Source organism: Triturus cristatus, chromosome 2_2 (genome assembly GCF_964204655.1).
Source record: "Triturus cristatus chromosome 2_2, aTriCri1.1, whole genome shotgun sequence".
NCBI lineage: Eukaryota > Metazoa > Chordata > Amphibia > Caudata > Salamandridae > Triturus > Triturus cristatus.
In genome coordinates, this window is record NC_140582.1 from 1,019,377,211 (window position 1) to 1,019,398,782 (window position 21,572).

Genomic DNA, 21,572 nt, shown 5'->3' on the forward strand with positions numbered 1-21,572 from the left:
CCTAGCCTACCCACCCAAAAACATCAAAAGAAATCCTACCACAAAATCTCATTACTGCATTATTCCAGAAATGGAAAACCAAATCATTAAATATCTAGCCTATAAGCAGTCATTTTAACAACACAGAGGTACAGAGTCCCGTGTCTGAAAACTGCCTCTACAGTGAATGTAAATATTCCTTGTCTTGCACCTCTGATGAAAAAAAGCGTGCTTGCTCTTTATACACTACTTTTAGCGTTGCGGGATTCAGCAGAAAAGCCTTTGTGCCCTTGCCTTGGATTGGTGTGAATAATTGGCGGAGTTGCCAGCATTTTTCCACCCTTTGGTGGCAAAAATAAGGTCTAACAAAAAACTGTGTACCCTTCCCTGCCTGCTTCCTATCGGGTCGTGCTAAATCATATACTGCCTGGTGAGCCAGGAAGTTATTTAGGCTGATCAAAATAGCCCTGGGCTTGGAGCGGTTTGCCCTGCTCTAACAGTTTGTTGTTTAAACAGAAATCGATGTGCCCTTTGAATTTCATGGTCCCAGTTCCACACTGATAGTTAAAGAAGGGCCTTGATCACTAAATACCCAGAATTCTCAAGTTTTTCCGCCGCAGGCGCTTCGCAAATGCAACCAGTTTCCATTGGGTGTCATCCTTAGGCGCACGCATGGCTTCAGTTATGGATCTCTAGGCTGCCCCTTGATCCTCAAGGGTGAATATGCGTGCCTCCGCTTCGTTAATCCTTTCCACAAATTCGGTACAGCATTTTGCAATCCTCCTGACTGTGTTATGAAGTTTCCAACAGGTACCCTGTGTCTTCGGCTCTCCATACGGGTCTCTGCTCTATGATCCATTAAACGTTGGTGTGACCGGGTGGACTCACCGGCCCCACAAAGTAACCCCGACATGGACTGGTGGACTGCTATACCCCCATCTCTCCCTCTTTTCCCTTCTCAGCAGGGTGAATGGAATTGGGAAAAGACACCGCTTGTGACATTTCAAGAAGAAGAGGCCGGAGCCTTTAACTGGGCCTTTCAGTACGAAGAAGCCCCGCCCCCAGCTGACGTCAGTGGGAATCAGCTGCTAAAGGCAGAGGAAACCCAGAAACCGGTGTGCATCGACACCGGAGGAGAGACGGAAGACGAGAGAGTCGTAGCGGTGACAGTGACGGAGAGAACAGGAGAATACGAAGAACGGGGACGAGACAGAGGGTCGTTACCAGTGGATACCCGGGCTGAGCCATGAGGCCAACGTCCCCATGCATCGCCGAGCCACGCTCTACAGGTACGAGAGAAAGTCTCAGGGTGGTTTGGGAGGCGGGGACGCCAGACTGCGTAAAGCGGGAAAAACCCTGAAACCCAGTACCGACTCACGCCCTAATTTTGATCCTCACCCGCGCACTGATCACTTTCACTACCCTCCCTCCTACGACTCCTTCTTTTTTGTTGTATGTGTTGTGTGGGCTAAAAAAGTGCACAGGAGTGTGGTGATTCTTTCACTCCCCGGTCCCTGGGCTGTATACTAGCCATCGGACGCCATCCTGACCCTATGTTTCTTACTTCTTACATGCCCCATCTACGGCTGACGTATCAGCGCGACAAACCACCCAACATCACGGATCCGGCTAAGTTTGCCGCAGAGAGACTGTCAAGTCGCCATAAGCGTGTGTTTAAAAAAATAAAACATTATCTACCGAGACCTGGCCTCCGACCTATCACTCCTACCCCGCCACAGTTGGTAAATCACCAACAAGGAGATCTCTTCATCTAGCTTTTCCGGTTGGCTTCTCCCGCGTCGAGTACCAGCCCTGATGAAAAAGAGTAGTCTCATAGCAAAGTACCTGTATCCTCTGGTTGTATCACTGTTTCTGGTGGTGCCTACTTCTTACGCATGGTCATCTGGCTCATATCCATGTTACCACTTACATCCTGCTCAAGCTACCTTATGAGTCTCCTCCAGATCGTATTCTAAAGCATACCTCCACTTCATCTTCTGATGAGACGGAGGGGTCCGACATAGAGAAGAATTTTTCCCCAGAGTCGCTTTTATTCCCTAAATCCCATATATTGCCAACATATTCCGCCCCTTGTCTCCCAGCCTTCGATGTTCCCCCCACTGTGGGTTTACTCAGGAGGGGTCCAGTTTGTACTACGATGGTTGACTCCGTGGGCGCAGTGTGCTGCTTGGAATTGTCCTTACAGTTTTCAAGATGTGGGGATAAAATACCTTGATTTCCCACCAATCCTGGTTTGTTACCTGCATCCCCCTTCCTTAGAGCGCCAGTTAGATTTATTTTTATTTTACTTCTTCGGGTGTTCCTGAACCTGCTGTACACTTTCCAGGGGTAGCTCATTTACCTCCGCAAGGTCGGTGCCCTGACATTGTCAATCAATCAATCAATCATAGCATTTGTAAAGTGCGCATTGTGACGCAGACTCTGGGGTTTTCCAATCTACCTGAGGTGGCTCTTGAGACAACATGAATTTCCTACTGCTGGCAGGCATAAACAATGCTGGAACCTTTTTCTTCCCTTCCCCCGCTTACCTCCAAGAGGATTATCCAATTTTCCTGCTGCTCCTTCCGGCGAGCCAGCTCCACTACATTGCGCTCAAAGACCGGGACCTCCACTACCTGTCCCAGCTGCATCCGAGACTGCCTTGGAAATCCCTCCTCTAGCTGACTTGGGCGGCATGACAAGAGAGGGCGCGGCCGAAACAGGAGCAGACACAGCTCCAGCAGGAGCCAGCGACAGCAACAGCTGTGGGAGCAGAGATCCCGAAGAGCACGAGGCCACACCAAAGAGTCTCCAGAGAATTGGGCTGAAATTACCATCAGCGGAAATGTGAGACCTTGCAGGTAAGTGATGGCAAAGGGTGGAAAGTCAAGTTGTTTTGACACGCTTAGAGCCGCGTTGAGGTGGGGGGAGGACCAGGAGCTGCTGCTCACACGTCCGACCAGGCAAACGCCATCATGCCCCCTTACATGTTTATTATGTATGAACATTTCTGTAATTTTGAAATTATAATTTATAATAATTTGGGTCAGTGTATTTTGTATTCAGGATAATTAATCAGGAACAAAGTTAATATATTTTGTTTTGATTGTAAATTGTCTACAATAAAAAAGCACAATCAATACTTAGGAACCACCACACCCTTATTGCTGTTAATGCTTTCCTCCCTATGCAGTACCAAACAATAATAAAGTGAACATGCAGAGCAAAAGAAATCCTAAACTGGATTAGAAATATAAAGTGAAATTTAGTAAATAACATGATACTAAAATGACAAGATTCCAATAAGGGGAACTAGAGATTTAAGAGGAAATAGTGGCAAAAAGTACACAGCACCAATGGTAGTTAATGGCTGCATGGCTGCGAAAGACTGGAACCAAGTCGCAATTTGAGGCTGACCAGAATGAATTGTGCGTTGGATACACCAACAAGGTTCAGCCTGGTCAAAGACTCTACCTTCTTACATAGGGCCTGATTTGCAGTTTGGAGGATGGCCTACTCTGTCACAAATTTGATTGATATCCCATCCACTAAATTACAAGTGCCGTTTGATATAGTGCAGTTGTATGGTATGATGGTTAATGGTTATGCTGTTTTATAGTAGATGATTGCAGGAGAAATCCAACTTTCTGTGTGGCCACCTCAAGTTTTTGCTGGAACCTATATTTTTGCTGGCTTTGGAACTCTGTGTACTTTAATCCTTCTAACAGGAAGACAGTGCCTTTTGGGCCCCCTTTGAACATGGTCCAAATGGCATACTCTTAATTGGTATATTTAACTTCTGTATAAGTCACTAGTATGTAGTGCACAGTGTACCAAGGGCCTGTAAGTTGAATGTCACCAGTGTACTGCAGCACCTATTGTGCCATCCACTGCAACTGCAGTGCAAACATGGTTTCAGGCCTACCTATGTAGACCGACTGCAGCAGTTTAAAAATGAGTTTCACCTGTCAAAATAAACCCCTTTGACAGGTCAAAACCTCCCTTTTAAATATTAATAAGTCACCTCTATTTAGACCGTGCCGCCCACAGATCATGGTGCATGGTATTTAAAAGTAGGGCATGTAGAAATGTAATGTTAACATGTCCTTAGAGTGACCAGTACCCAAAAGCTATTTTTCTCTGTGGCAGGCCTAGCTGTCATATGTAGAAAACCAGAGTACAGATAAAAATCCGACTACTGTATCTCAGGGATGAGACTAACTAGAAAAATAATTAAGTAACAATGTTTAATAGTTATTAAATATCCAAATCAATGGTGAAGTCGGATTTTTAATAAATGTTAAGGAAAAGTTATTCTTAGAAAGATAGAGATAGGCCGCACGATGAGAAGAGATAAGAGTTAAGAAATATAATTGTTTTAGTTTACTGATGTTAATATAAGAATGTTAATCTAACGTTGTAACAATATGCTTGTTTACTTGAAATGGTAAATGGGTTACTTTGATGATTTTACATATGAAACATTTTACAGACACATGCAAGGAAACATAAGTTGAATGCATTTGTGTGAAAATCTGCATTACAATGCCTAGGTAATAACTCTTGAACCCTTTCACTCAAGCTTACCCTTTGTTTTTCTAGAACAACTCCAAGCTCTTCAGTTGTTGTGCCAGTTCTGCAGAACAATAGCTGTTGATGAAGCTCAGTGCATTATATACAACAAATACCAATTATACTTGGTCAGAAAAATGTCTGATAAAGTATTCGAGGGCCAGATATTGGAAACCATTAGCCATCTATATTTGTCCTTAGGCACTAAGAGGTGAGAACAAATTGATCAGAAGTTCTTATTTGGTATTCCTTATCATGACACAAAAATGTTTTCTTTGTACTCAAAATTACCATGAGGTAAAACAGTTTCTGATTCGTTCATTCCTGCAAAATAAGCTATTCATTTCTCCACATTGCAATGTTCTGAGATTGTTACACCACATTTGCCACATCCCACGGGGGTGATAGTGAAATTGGTTCCCTAGCAGTAAGTAGTTAATATATTGTGACAGTAATAAGTGCCTTAGTTTTGCATTTTTTCGTTTATTTTTTCACATTTCAAATGTTAGTTATAGTCCTCTGTAATTTATATTCACTTTTTTAAGCTTGTTGTGAACAAGCATGGGCACAGCCAATAGGTCTGACATATTATTTGAGGAATTGTTTGCTAATAGATGGTTCACTTTGTGTGTGAAGATAGGAGTAGTGCTCTCTGGCTGAACATACTGAATTACTGAATTAAGCTGTACACTGAAAGAAAAGAATCATCAAAAGTAGTCAAAGGAACAAGACTACATTGTAAGTGGTGTGCCTCAATGACATAGACAGCAAACTGTTGCATAGTAAATACTTTAGACAAAGTGGCAGTATTTTCCATGCATCCTTATGGAAGCCCATGTTCATTCCTCTAACAACATGCTATCATGACAGCTAAGAAATGAAGGTACAAGACTGAGTAGTCACTGCAAGTATGACAGTCTTTGGCATCCAAACAGCTTGCACTTCCTGAACAAAAAAACATAAATTAGCACTTAGAATGTTATCATGTCAGCAAAGTAAATACATCGAAGCTACATTTTACTGCAGATCAGCAGTGTGACAAAAGAACTACTTGATGCCACATCACCAAACCGTAATGGGAACTCAAATTGGACAATGGAGCTATTCTTGAAATGCCATGGATCTGATGGACAACCCTTTCATCAAATGGCAATGAATAAATAAAACACATGAAAGCTAATGTCTTAAGGGGATGACCCAAAGCACATTCGGGAATTTATTCTTATTGTACTTTTTAAATAAAATTAAAAATTAATAACATATGGATTTCCAGATGGCTGAAGCTTTCTGTAGCTATACCAGAAAGTTCAATGAAGTGCTTCAGGAGCAAGTGAAAGCCCCATGCCACTGCCGTGCAGTAGCTGGGGATGGAATATTACTACCCTGTAGTAAATACATTGCATTAGTATGTGCTCAATGCCCCGAATTTCACAACGGCAACCTCTTATAAATGTGTATCCTTGCCTATGCCCCACTCTTTTTAAACCTCAGGCAGGCTAAAGAGAAAGCAATAAAAAGCCCTAAGATTGCATCATATAGTTTCATGAATTAAAGTTGAATTTGAGCGAGAGAATCAAATAGTGACATAATCTTTCTGAGACCTTTTTGTAGGCTGACGAGTAAGGGCCAGATGTGGCAAGTTCTTTTGCAGTTGCAAACCCTGAGATTCGTGCAATCACAGGGTTTGCGCCTGCAAAATAGCCTTGTAATACATACAATTTGTTTTCCAAATCATCAAAGGGCTTATGCAACAATTTCTGAATCGCAAATAGGAGGGGCTGTGAAACCAGCACCCTCTTCTATTTATGAGTCGAAGATGTAGTCACCAACCCCAGAATTAGGGTGATAACTGATAAGCAAAGGGGAAGCTGTCCCCCACCTTTTCACAGAATGGTTCCCATTTTGGGAATGCAACTGGCTGGGCAGTGTTCTGCTTCCCCTATCAGGTCTCCATCCCAGCCAACTACACAGTCACACATGAATATTCATGAGGCAGGTAATTTGATGACTCCTTGCAAATGCACAATATGTAATGGGAGTTATTAATCATTAGAAAACCTATTATTAAAAAATGTCCCTTTCCATTCACGTCAGAAAAATCTGCATTAATTACTGCATTAGATTTTGTGACAAAAAGTGAAAAATAACCTTTAAGATACTTCCCATAATTTTTTCCAGACTGAGTAATAAGAAACACCTTTTATTCACAATAAGCTTGTTAATAGAAAATGTGCATTGGACTACACGTTTTGCAAATTTTCAATGTGGGAATTTGTTTTTCTTTAATATTCAGAAGGCCCCCTCTAAACATTATGCACCCAGTGTTGTGGACGTACAAGGGACACTTAAAGGTGGCTTATAAATGTAGATACGTTGGAACACTACCTGGTAAAATACTTTCCTTTGCTATGTGTTGCCATTGTTTTTACATCTACATGCTAGCCAGGACACAGTGGTGTTCTCTGCATCTACACATTTTGGCCATATTTGTGATTGGTGTAAATACGTACTGCACGCTATGCATGTGATAAAACGTTCACAACACTTGTTGATTTCCTGTACAAACTTACAGTGGGCTTACTGGAAAGTTAATTAAACTTGTAGTATAACAATTTCTCAGTAATATTTAGAGTGAAAGCACACACTGTGATACTGACTGAATGGCAGTGTAATAGCTATAGTGCACACATTTCTAATACCAGCAAAACCAACAGGAAAAAAGTGGTGGTACCCCACAAGATTAAGGTGCTGGTGTTACTGATTAAGAAGTCCTCTTTCTCATAGTTTAACATAGATGCTTTAGAAGCAATTGATATTTTGAAATAGCACATCAGTAATCTCTGGCTTATTAACAACACAGTTCAGTAGAGTTCAAACTCAAAAACTGATTGCATCTGCAGGGGTAGAATTATGTAATCTAAAAAACTAATCTCCCAATAGCTGCTGGAAGGGGGAAGCCCAAGTCAATATATGACTTAGTAAACCTGTGGTGAAGAAGGATAAAGGTTGTTTTAGTTAAAATGTATTCCTCCTTAAACACTGTGGTAATTTTACACTTGAGGTCTCAGTACATGGTCACTGTGCCTCCGAAAACGAAGATAGTAAGGTTGTTGCCTGGGAGAAGCCATGTCCTGTGTAATGGTACATGATTGCAGGACCTTCTGGAGGAAGGTGATCACTGTGCCTCAGATACACAAATGCCAATTTCATTGAAAATGTTTGAGAGGATTTTTTCATGACTCTTGTGCTGCAGAAAGCAGGGCTTTTAAACTTCATCATTCCCAGTCAGTCTGAGCCTGGCTCCATTTTAATTGTGTTGTGGTACTTTAACCTCCACATTGATCATTCTTGGGCTATGAGAGACCAGTAATGTTTTTGTCCAATATGCTCTTATGGCTTGACTCAAATGATACAGACACCTACCTGTTGCGGGGATTCTGCTCATACAGAGAACTATGCAACCAGGACCTCGGTGTATAGAGGTGTATAGAGGTTGTACCTTCCTACCAGCTTAGTACCCAAAATCCCAAAACCGACTAGCTATAGTGTCTCATTCGTTCTCCTACATAATCACGAAGCTACAAATGATTATACAACTCAGAACAAAAAACTCCCGACTCTCTCAGGAACCGCGGTAGCAAGACATACCCTTTTGCACACTCACTCATACTTGTCCACAATAAGGATTGTCAGAGTCACTGTATATTTCAAAATGGTTATTTTAACTATCGTGCTCTATAATGCAGTATACGAGCCACTACCAGCAGCAAAATGCATAAACCTAAAACAGTTAGCCTTGTTACAATACCATAGAATAAAAAGGGGGATGTCATCATATACAGACAGTGAAAAAAGAACTATAAGGCCTAACCACCCTCCCCTTTCCTGAGTTGAAGTTTATTATGCAGAGGAAGATCTCTGAGCTTTGTCAGAAGACCCCATACCTTGGAGCCCAGATGGAAGGTTTACATCATAGGAACTGCATAGCTCTTCTCCAAGGAAAGGTCTCTCTCCAAGTGTGTGTGAACAACATGCATCCCCGTAATATCAAAGCACGAGTTTCCAGCAGTGCAGCTGTGTTTAGCATGTTTTGTCTAGGTGCTAGGGACTGACCAGAACAGAATAACAAGGGGCATATTTATCGACCTTGCACATCGTGTTCAGACTAAACTCCATGAACAAGCAGAGAACGCAGAAAGCAGACAGTTCTCATGTGAAAGGCACAGAGTCTTGCAAAACAAAGTCATGTAGTAACGTGCACAAAAGCAGCATCATGGCAGCAGAGCTCATGCTAACTTAGAAATTTCGACAATGACCCTAACGGCCACATAACACACCCACATAAATAGACAACATCTGGGCACCTGTTTGATGAGTCCAGGCCTGTACCTTTTCCCTCCTTCCATGCTTAGATTATTATCAAGCTGAGTTCCTGTTGTAAAACTAGAAAATAGGAATTGCCCCATGTGATTTTAAATCTATTTTAACTTTAGCTTGAAAAGAATTACTTCAGCTAAAATAATTAACATCTTTGATTTCTCAATAATCCCCTGTCCAACATTCTAACCAAGTTTCAGAAGCCTGACTACACTTTAATAAGGTTCTTTCCGATTTCTTGGACCAAAGAATCCCTAAGAAGGGCTTATATCACACATCCTCTAATACATGGGAGCATCATTCAAGCAACATTGTTTCCTACTTAGTCAGACTGAAAGGCAATGGCATGCCACTTGTGATATAAAAGATGCGTTGAGGTATAAATAACAACTTAAAATTTATAAGAAATACTTGTTTTAGGCAAAATCTACTTACCTTTTTAATATTATTACAGGATACTCCAACTCAGCGTAATTGTTTAACATCCTAAGATTCTTTTATCCAGCCCTTTGTAAATCCACACCCACAGATTTGACCTATGATGAGGGGTGGGCTAGCTGGAACACTGCCACCTGCCAGTGCGCCCTTCGACTAGCATAATTAAAATTGTATTAGTGTTTAGTTGGAGAAAATTATGAGACATCCAGAAACAGACAGCAGATTACAAGAAGTCAAGTTGGCTGCTAAGCAAGGAGTTTTATGTCCAACGGATGATCAACCGAGTGTCACATACATAAGAAATGAATTTAGAGCCGAAGGATTTAATGAGAGATACAAGTAGAGTGCATAAATGGTAAACAACATGGGGAACAGAGGATCCCTGGGGCACTCCACAGCTCACCCTTTGAGTAGAGGAACGGGATAGGGGAATAACAACTGAATGGATGCAATCTTTTAAGAAAGAAGAAAGCCAGGCCAGAACCACTCCTCCCAATCCTAGCTTTGGAAGAAGTTTGATAAAGAAGTTGTGATCCACAGTGTCAGACACAATGGAAAGCTCCAGTAAAAGGAGCATCTCTTATGAACAATCGTTCCAAGTTCATACATGGCAACAGCAAAAGATACCTCCAATCTCCTTCCAGGAAGAAAGCCCAGCTAATGAAAATTTAAAGTAGAATCCTCCATCAAAGAGGGCAGCTATTTAGATGCCATTTGTTCGGTGATTTTACTTATAACAGAAAAGAGGGTACAGGCTTATAATTAATTATCTTCCCTAGATCTATCTAGGTTGTCTTGTTTCAGCAGTGGTTTACCAACCCCTTTATTCCAGTTACTTGGAAGAGTCCCAATGTAAAGTCACAACTGATCATTTCAATCAGTGCAGGAACCAAGACTTAAGAACAGCATTATGAAAAAATGCAGTGGTCAGAGGCTGTCAGGGGATCCCAATTTTACCTTCATGAAAATAGATGTGACTTTCTCTTGATCCACTGGAATGAAGGAAGACAAATTTATAGAAAGCAAGAAGGTGGGACCTGAACATGAACTACGTCTCAGACCACCCCCTGCAGGCTTGATTCCCTCTTAAAACATTTAAATATCTCAGGGAAAATGTAAGGACAGCTTACAGCAAACCTATTCAGTCGGGTTTAAAGTAATCTTCCTTGACTCCCATCTGTCCATGAAATAACAGATTAAGGTCATCACTTCTGTGTGGTTTTTCCATCCAAAAGTGATGATGAAGACTCTGCTTTAATTACCTAAACAAGTTTATGCCCTAGTGCTCGCTGCATGTATCCTTTCTATCATTGATTCTTGCAAGATGCTGTTTCTAGGTCTCCATGAAGCCTCATTGAAACACATGCATAAAATCTAAACTTGCCAGTTAGAGTAGTTTATGGATTAGGGAAACCTGACCATGTTGCCCAATATAGTATCATTGACTCCTGGTAAAAAAAGATTTGTCTTCAGAACTCGTTGTCTGATGCATAAAATCATTTGCGACATTGAGAAATCTTCTCTTGTTCCACTCTTCAAGTGCCATGATCCTGTGAGAAGTCTTCGCTCTGATTCTCACCTTTTATTTACAGTACATATTGTTAGAAAGGATATGGTTGAGGGACATGCATGCTTTACCTTACTTAGGACCTCAGTTTTGGAATTGTGTAATTTTGGTATTAAATCTAATAATTCCCAGGTTTTTTTTTGGAAGGCTTTGAAAACCTTCACATGTTATTAAATGTTTATCACATTTACAGTCTGCATGGACAACTGTTTGGTTTTTCACAGCTGCAAGCCGCCCTTTTTGGGTGACATAGCACTTTATAAATAAACTTCCATTCCAATGAGGCGGAGTGGCTCCTGGCATTGCAGGTAGGAAATGTATTTGAATATCCACTAGCATCTATCTTGCAGGGTCCAGAGGGTGCTCCAGAGTGTATGGACTGCACATTCGTTGCGGTTTCTTGAGTGGTAATGTTGGGCCAGGTGGTAATCTGGGTATTGGTTGAGATTGCAGGAGGGCTGCGAGGTTGGAAGGGTCAGGTTGGTGCTTGAAGGTGCTTGAAATTGTCATAGATGCAGAAGAGCATTTTGATGAAGAATAGGGAAAGCTGGGTGAAGAGGTCCTGAGAGGGGCCTACAGTGTTGGAGCTTGCTGCCGGAGATGTGACGTCTTTCACTATGGCAAAGGCTTTCTTGACACCGTTGGTACTGCCTTCAATGCAGTCGGTGAACATGGAGCTTTTGCTGCTCTGAATTGCTGATGGTAGGGTATGAGGGTGGATTTGTTTGTGCTCTTGTCGGTGTTTTCCTGACATTGCATTAGTGTAATATCAATTTGTGGGTGCCGTCCGCTGAAATTCAAGTTTATGCATTGAGTGTGAGAAATTGTGCATTTCCGTTAAGCCACTCCTCATGTCGATTGTTGGTCTTGCACCATTCAGAATGTAAACTTGTACAAAACAAGCACTGGCAAAGACATCTCAGCATTTAATGTGCTACAGCATACAAACTTTATTGTGCATGCATATGTTTAGATGCGTTGTTAAATTAAAGACAGGTCTATTGCAGTTACAGTATATGCCCTTGTAGATGTATGCGTGTGTTTGTCCGTAAACATATGTGCATGTCTGTGTGACTTGTGCATAATTTCTTGCTAATTGGTTACATCCTGCTGCAGTTAAAAATCAAAAAAGGATTGTTTTCTGTAATTGCATGCATGAGGTTAAAGGATATTTATATGTGATGAGTCAGTGTGCTTTTAAGATGTAAAAAAGTTCCTAATGTATTGCAATACAAGCACTTCCTAGTAAGCAGAACGAAGCATCAAGCAACCATTAGCATGTAGTGACACAGAAATACTCCACTGGGCAGAGCTAAAGCCCACTTTGTGTGTATTTTTGACAATTGGTAGTAAAAGGTTTTTCCAGACAACTGGGGTTTCAGGCCAGACCCAACTTTGCATTTGGAAAGCACAGAAGGGTCGTGATGTGCTGATCCAAAAACACACATGCCGAATGCAATAGGGCATTCTGATCCAAAAATAGATACTGAATGCAAAATATCAGTTACAGGCAAAGTAATGGAAAACTAACAACATAAAAGAGAATGCATGTTATACTTGACATTACAATATGATAGTGCACATTTATGACTGCCACCAAGAGCAGCGCTTACTGAGAACGTTTTGCGAGTGATGACTGATGTGCTTATGTTTATTACTAGGTTTCTTACAAACTTAGAGGAAATGTTTTTAATAACCTAATAAGACACTGGGATGGTGTCCACATTACATTAGGTTTGCACTGTCGAGAACAAAACATACTTCCAGCCTTCTACACCCAAAATCTGCCCAGCAAACTACAACTCTATGTATGTCAGCAGTGGCATCCCTGCCACGTGTGATCGGAAATCTTTCTGACCACATGGTGAATGAGATGGCATCAGAGCGAAGGGCCAGCGACAACGGAATGCTTGCCGTCAAGCATAACTAGCATGGAGCCCAGTAAACGGTTATCACCAAGCTCTCATTGGAACATTATTTCCCAACTGCCCCATTCTTGGAGTGTCTTCGATGTACCAAAATACCCACATAGCAGAGGGAGTAGCACAGCAAAGTATAATGAAAGAGGCTGACTTTGTCCAGAATACACTTCTTATGCCACGTTCCAAATATCATGGAGCTGAAGTATAAACCTCATGCACTGGAAGAATGTATAACACAAAGACTAACGTTCCTCTCTCAAAGACACTTTCAATAAGACGGAAGGCTTGAAAACATTAGTTAAAAGACTGACTTACCCGAGTGATGATGTAGGCCTAAATTTGGGATTTACATTATTGCCCCTTCCAGAAGTCTGAGGTGGGGAACAGAGAGATGAGCTTTGCTCACCACCAGATCGCGGCAACGACAGCAGCAAGCATCTCATTCCAGACCCAGAAACAGTTATAATGTATTGTTCTACTGCAAGTCCAGACCTCACTTCGTTGGTGGATGAGATCACACTGCAGCTCTCTGTGGCGTGCTACAGCACTCAGCGTCACAAGCATGCAACCCTGATGCGGGCCACCAAGAGACTGTCATACCACAGTGCACCGCTGCATGACCTTAAAGTAACCAGTGCCACAGCTATACAGGAAGCAGATGTCTTTTGCAATAGAAAGAAAAACAAGCATAACAAAAATCTTAAGAGAAAACCAACAAACAATAGATACACTTAGTTCACCCTTGTAAAGGAGACGTCAGCATTCTCCCAGGGCCAGTACCTTATTTTCTCAGCACAATGTTGTTTTGCTGTGTGCAAATGCACAGGGAAAAAAACGAAATTAATGAGGCAAGATGGTAAATAGCAGAGAGTAGGGGTGAGTGGTAAATGGTGACAGCTCATTAAGCTTTGCTGAAATTCCTGCAAACATCTGTTGGATACAGAAACCCCTTATTTTTCTCCCGGCTTTCCTTGTGCTGTTATAAAAATACAGGAGGATGTAAATGCTTGAGAAGGTCATTCATCTTGCACTTAGTAAACACGCAAAAGTTGCTAGTTTCTCTGCTCAGCCTGCCGCTATGCTTCACTCTGAATGAAACGCTGCCTGGCTAGTGCTGAGCAAAATAAATAGGGGCAAATTAATACAGCGACAATGAAGGATGTGGCGGACTATTGATTGCATGAAGCAGCCAAACAGCATTCTAGTCTCTTGTATTGCTCAAAGTTATATATATATAAAATGTATGCCCCATATAAATTAAGACAAAAAAACAGTCTAAGAGGTATTTGTTGAGTTTATTTATAAATGTAGTTTGTCACGCTACGCTGCAGCCCAAGTGAACAGGAAACGCCCCAACAGGCGGGAGGTGGTGGGGGATGGTGCCGCAGATTAAGTGAAATCTGAGCAGGGACGTGCTCAACACGAGCAGGAAACGCAGCGACAGGCGAGAGGTGGTGGGGGGATGGCACCACGAACCAAGGCAAATGAAAAAGTAGTGTGAAACTAACATAAATGGTCAGAAGTGTACTGATTCATGTAACCGGGTCAGTCTCCAGGGCGGGATCAAAGCAGCCAAAAGGCACAATAAATGTAAACCATTCACCAAAGGAATTTTGATAGGCAGACCAAGGAACCAATTAAAAGCGATGGGCGTGCTGTAAGCCCATAGAGAAGATACAGCATGTTTCAAGAGACAGTGCATGCGCTGCCTAGGCTCAACCTAAAGAGGAGCTGAGAAAGTACAACACCAGTTTGAAGAAGACGCTTAGAGGGAAGAAGGGTGTAGAGACTGGTCTCAGAACGCTGCCAGACAGTGGAGATTTCCGAATGCAAGGTGGAGACCACTGTTCTCATTCTGGGAGGTGGACAGTCCCCAGACAAAGCCAGGAGAGTCGTGGCTATTCAGATGATTAATATGGAGCGAAGGAAACAAGGATGGCCTAACGGAAAGGCAGGAGATGAAAACAGAACCATTTATTTTAAAACAGGGAAACTAATGCACATATGCAGCAGCACAAAGACAGGTGTTTGGGTGATGGTTAATTACACAGTTTTGGAAACAATTTGAGAATAACTGATTTACAGGAGGAACCAATAACTGGGCATAAAAGAGAACCCTAGATACATCGTCCTTATTAAATAGGCACAATTATCTCTTTTAAAAGGAAAAGCTAAAATTTTGATGTAAAAACAAATAACCGCAAAGCAAAAAGTAGTAGGAAAAAGGAAAACAAATAGTATAGAACTGGAAAATTCTGGAACAAGGAGACAGGCAAAGAATTAACTAGAATTAAAATGAGTGTATAGAGAGGGAACAAACCTGAGAAAAAAGTTACCTTACCTGGCTTCTTGTCTTCTCTCTGGAGAGCCATGGACCTCTTAGATGGTACCAGAGCTGAATGTACATGAGGATGGCAATACTCAAGGAAGAAAAGATAAAAGATGGGTAAATGTGATAGTTAAATTCACAAAGGATTTCAAGACTTACATACTCAGAGTAAAACTATTTCCTCATCAGGTTTTTTTGGAGAAAGATAAAAGTTTAAAAATATCACCATGCCTCGGTTGATAATATGTTAATAAGGATAAATTGTTACGAAGTTGATTTATCTCTTGTTTAGAAACATTTGGCTACTACAGCGATAATTAAACAAGGATCATCAATTAAATTAGTAGAATCTTAGGCTAGTACTGTACAACTCTGCAAATAGAGTTATCCATTCAGAAATATTTAGCCATAATCCCTAATGCTCAAATTAGGTTGCACCTTCTGTTTTGTCCATGCAGAACGTGTACTACCAACAAGGGTATATGAAAGGTATTCTCTTTCCAGAAAATGATCTGTAATTGCTAGGCAGAGAAGATTCAGTTAATATTTTAGTATTTTGTCCTACTGCTCTTTCTTAAGTTGTACATGTATAGAAGACTAGAGTAAAAGAAATATAGCATTATCAAGAGGAATAAAGTGTTTTCTTTTTTCAGAGAATGATGACTTTGATAATGCTTACCTTGTATGGATTAGATTTCTGAAAAGTCGTTTGTAATATTTTAGCAATACGCAATTGTATAAAGTTGTTATGATATATATTTGTTTGGACAAAGCTAAGACTGTGGTTAACTTTATTTTACATTTCTGTATTTGTAGGGCCAGTACCTTTTCATTTAAAGAGAGATATTACAATTAATGAAATTAACCTGCACAATGAAGAAATATTGACTGACAACCTGATTGATTTTGACTTTAGGATAATTTGTCCAGCTACGTGTTGGTCAGAAATATACTTCACATTTCTTTTGTTTTTCTGCTGGTAGAACACTTGAGTGGGTAGAAACACTCTGGGATTGTACGCTCTCTCCTTTTTATGCCCAGTTTGTTCACCAAGTGGTGAGAAATCAGCCTCTGCATGTGAGACCAACCATTCATTCAAGGGCTACATAGGACCTTATGTTATGTTGATATGTATAGATGCGCAATCTCCCAAGAGGCTATCCACTAGCTTGGGCAAGGTGTGTCTTCAGATCTAGTCTACACCATTGCCTCTTCCTGTAACTTCTTCCTAAATACAATTATAAAAATTCTATCTTTTTGAATGATGACGGCAAAGATTTGCTGTATTTGCCCTTATTGGATCCAGTCTCAATTACGCCAACCCTCTCAACTTAGGAATTCTATCTTACTGATTATATAAACGTCAGGTTGTTCAAAATGGAACAGCTCACTTGATTATGAGAGCCCTGAGATTCACTCACCCTCGTTCTTTGCTCTCTCAGCTGTATTGGATCACTAATGAATAATGTATCCAATTCAAGGCCCTTTGCATTGTACATAGATCCCTCTGTGGTCTGACCTTCGTATTTATCTGCAAACCTCAAAAAAGATGCGTACTCTTCAGAACATTGTGTTCCACCACAGCTAACCTTCTTAGTGTTCCTTAGTTTATAAATACCAGGACTGGTTGGCTCTGTTTTGTGGTATGGTCTGCCAAATTGGGGGTCTGCTAGATGAACTGCACCTTACTCTTGTAATGTGATGCTTAGTGTAGATTAGATCCACCGTTCTTTTACAGATAAAAATGCATTGGCTCTGTTAACTAGCGTGGGACTTGTTGGAGTATGGGAAAAAGAGAGTCTTCACTCATTTTGCCAAAAAATCCTTAAATAGAATTGTGTTACATTATAACAAACATGTTTGTATTCAGATCATAGTTCTACTTACTTATAATCCTCACATGTAACACTTGGCCACTTTTTTAACTCTCAAAGTCTCTTCAACCAAATATGATCAAGAAAGGTTTGGTTCAAGGTTCCCATATTGGAATGTCCGTTGTCTCCACTAACTTTTACTGCAGCCTGGTAAACCCTGACTGGCATTTTACCTGAACCTAGAGGCTGATGCCTTTGATGGTAAGCCAGGATTCATCAGCTAATTTAGTCTTCTGGCAATGTATCTGCTCATAATGCATAGGGAACACACATCTGCTTTTGATGACTTTGGTGGTAGATGGTGAACCAAGCAAGGTTCATTATCCCATGAAACATTTTCACACAGAACTAAGACGATGAATGTCTGCCATCTACCAGAGTTCTGTAGGGTACGGGAGGCACTGAAATTATAAGACAATATTAATGCTGGTAAAAATTATTGGACAATATCAATGCTGCAAAAATATTCCGATACTGCTATCATAATTTTCCAATAAAATCTACATATTACTCTGAGCATGAAGAAACCAGCACTGGTCCTACAGACAAAGTGTCACTATACCGTTGGATCTGGCTGTGGCATTTAATGTTCAGTTGGATCTGAATGGTAAATTAAAGTCATAATTTAATTATTTTAATTTGTTTAAGTCCTGAAGGTGTTCACTTTCGGGCCCATTCTGCTTTTTGTACAGTTCTGCGACTTTGCTGCCCAGTACATTTTTGTTAATTGAAAATCCTTTTATTTCTGTATATTGTGTTAAGGGCTCCGCAAGTGTTATCTACTCTGCAGAGTCAGGGGAGTGTGCTGTCCTAATTCCTTGCATTAAATAAACATAATGCAATGTCCCGAGTGTGCTGACATTCTAGAATAATGTTCCCTACTTTGCTTCAAGCATGTCATCTTATGCTCAGTCATAAATCTTTCTCTGCAAACGGTTTTACCCAGTGAAGCTTTTGAAGCTTAGTTTATATGTGTTTGAAAACAAGCATCGGTAAAGGCAATAGGTCTGGCATTTTCAAGTGTTTGAACTATGAAATGTATTTATGGGTATAGTCAAGGATGGAGGTACATGCGGATTATTTTTGTGTGCTGGTTTTTATGATTTGAGTATGGGTAGTTATTGAATCATGTATTGTTGGATTGCTTGGAGTGTGTTATATAAATAGGTGTGTCAGTGAGTCAATGTAGAAATGGTAGCAGTGTGCGGCCAATTAAACTTGATACATTACGGCTCCCCTGAGCCAGCGGACTGACGAGTCTTGGACCAGCACCTGCGCGCCGTGAAAGGTACTCTACCTGTTTTTAATTACTGGCAGTCCACGCGGCACCCCTCTACACTTACCTGCTCCCTGCTGACGAGAGGCAACTACCTCGAAACACGTGTCCAGGGATGGCTAATGCGACACATACTTACTCATACACTTCGTAGCATAGGCGTACTCGCCGTCGCTACTACATCGTCCACAGTTCCTTGGGGCAACTTGCTGGTGTGACGAGCAGTGTGCGGCCAATTAAACTTGATACATTACGGCTCCCCTGAGCCAGCGGACTGACGAGTCTTGGACCAGCACCTGCGCGCCGTGAAAGGTACTCTACCTGTTTTTAATTACTGGCAGTCCACGCGGCACCCCTCTACACTTACCTGCTCCCTGCTGACGAGAGGCAACTACCTCGAAACACGTGTCCAGGGATGGCTAATGCGACACATACTTACTCATACACTTCGTAGCATAGGCGTACTCGCCGTCTCTACTACATCGTCCACAGTTCCTTGGGGCAACTTGCTGGTGTGACGAGCAGTGTGCGGCCAATTAAACTTGATAGAAATGGTACCAAATAGCATGGCTGTCACATCATACAGAAAGGTACTTTCTCACAATTTCGATAGTCTTACAAACAGGTAGCATGCCATTTGTTTGATGGCTCCTGTCTCTGTGGAAGTAATGTATACATTGTAGTCTGTTGAGAGTTTTGACCGGGCAGTTTGTGTATTGTTTCTACGGCAGAACATCTAGACCAGTGAAAATGTAAGCATTGTTTAACCAAGTTCCGAATGGTTGCTGCCCAGTTAAAAAGCAGCTCATTGTTTGTCAAATCACTGCAAGCATTAGACTGCGTACCAACAGAGTGTTTAACCTGACCCCAAATCTCAAGTACTCAGGGACTCAGCTCTAAAGTGGGTTTCACAAACTACAGTCGATCAGTGAGCATTGTTCTTAACATGTGTAACAGGTTGTAGTCCGGTGCATGAACCATGCCTAAAATGGCTCTACACTGGTGTTAGCTCCTCTGCCTGATGCCAACATGGATGCTACACTGAACACTGTCCACTGTCTGCGTGGTGTGGTACCAATATATTAATCGCAGAAAATTGCCTGATATAAATATTGCATGCTAAATATCACCTACAGAATCATCAATGGAGTTAATAAAGGAAAATCTACAAAAAAGGGGATAATATTTTTGTAAAAAAATATTTAGATGATATTTTTGAACATGATATTCTAACATATCTCTTTGCGGAAGTACGTAGAGTGCAGCATCAGATTCGACCGTTAAAAAATCCATGGTGTAATAGACTAACGCGAAGTCTTTACTGAGAAGGTTTACATGCATTAGCTCTGCAAAACAGCTACTCTTTCTCCCACAAGCTTAAAATTGTGATGTTAATGTTAATGTTAACTAGACTTGTATAGCGCACAGCTGCCTCAGCAAAGAGGTGTTTTGATGTAATAAAATGGATGCTCTCAAATGAAAATTCAACAACTCAATTGCACTGTAAATATGTTTTAGGGCTTACAGATCAGCATTGGAGTACACCAAAAGAAGTCTTGGAATTTTCATTGATCTTCAACAAAAAGACAAGGAAGCATTTGGTTGGCTACAGGCTGGAAAAATCTACCATGTGCTAGGGCAACGGGAACTAGTGGACCTTTACATTCAGGTACAATATATTTAGAATTGCTGTTAGTTTTTTTTAATATCTACAAAAATTCTTAAAGATGTTTCTAAATTAACCAATGAAAGCACAAGCTTATCTGTCTCCAAAATTTATTATTTTGGGAATACAAAGTAGCTGCATACTTGTTCAACTGGTGTTTTTTTTTTTTTTAATTATCTTTATTCAGACACCATCACATAATCATTTCTGTAATGTGCATATTAAACAAATATGCAAAAAGTGTCGATTTTCAATTTTAAAACCCTCCCACCCCACCCCTCCCAGGGACCCATGGACCCAAGAGAGAATAAATCCGCTTAGTTTGATGCATACAAGGCAATACTTAATTCATAATCATTAAGGTTTCACTGAGTGGTTTGGCTGTACCAATTTAAATTAAATTATATCAAACTGAGGCATCATTAATCCAATTAGTTATTGGTCCCCACATTTCAAGCCCCCTTTTCTCTGCTTTAACACCAGAACGTAAAAAAACTGCTCTCTCCCAGCGATAGGTGGCTAAAAGCTTACCCAGCCAACAATGAACTGAGGGAGGTTCTTTGTCTAACCATACAGTAGCTATACATATCCTATAGACTGCCATTGCAGCAAAAAGCAAAGCCCGTTTAGAAGCTAACATCTCCTGATTACTTACTCCCAGTATAATAACTTGCGGGGTAAGGGCTACCTCAAAGCCAAACATATTCTCAATATATTTACCCACTTCACACAGCATGATTGACAAACTAGGGCATGTAGCAAACATATGCAAAATATCTGCAGCAAAACAATGACAGCGGGGACAATTTATCCCAGAGGAACCTCCCCATTTAGAAATTCTCGCTGGAGTGATATATAAATTCAGCCACGTTTTAAAGCATTGTACTTGCAAATTGGCTGAGACAACCACAGTCTGGCTCATTAATAAAGAATCCTCACACTCCCCGGCCCCTGCTTGCAGCAGTTCCTGCCAACGATCAGTGTGTTTTATAAGATCATCCTCGATCTCATTGATAAGTAATTTATAAAATTTCGAAATTGGCGAGGAAGCCCCTAAAATAAGCTCCATTAAAGGAACTTTATGCCCCGTAATTGCTTTTTTAGATAGGTAATCCCTCACTTGTAAAAATTTGAAGAAGTAGTTATTGCCAAATCCATATTTCGCTTTAATTATGTCAAACGAACACATAGCTTTCTCCATCATAAGATCACCTATGTGCCTAATGCCCCTAGAGATCCATACCTTCATATAATCATCCTGAAAAATTTCTGGCAATAAATCGTTACTTGCAATAGGAGTATATCTATGAATCCTGTTCATCTTAAGTTTTTTCCTAACAGCCGTGCAGATCTTAAATGCACCTATCATAATTTTAAATTTTACTCGTTTAAAGTAGGCGTAATCGATATGGCGCAGAAAACAGCCATTGGCCTCTGCCCCCATTGCCAAGCTAAATATTGAGGTGTACAATTCTTCTCTAATACTACTTCCTCCTTTCCCAGTAATACCGACATATGTTGTATAGCGACAGCCCAATAATAAATCTGAAGATTGGGAACTGACCCCCCCCC

At 40.9% G+C, this 21,572-nt stretch overlaps 1 protein-coding gene across 3 annotated transcripts in view; it reads left to right on the forward strand.

The window, feature by feature from the left end:
* The window catches only part of SH3TC1 (SH3 domain and tetratricopeptide repeats 1), a 256,428-nt gene that overhangs the window by 174,983 nt on the left and 59,873 nt on the right, over positions 1-21,572 (forward strand). For all 3 annotated transcript variants that reach the window (XM_085642478.1, XM_085642479.1, XM_085642480.1), the window contains 2 exons: positions 4,582-4,762; positions 19,853-20,003. In XM_085642478.1, coding sequence (XP_085498604.1) covers positions 4,582-4,762; positions 19,853-20,003 — 332 coding nt within the window. The remainder of the gene's footprint in view (positions 1-4,581; positions 4,763-19,852; positions 20,004-21,572) is intronic.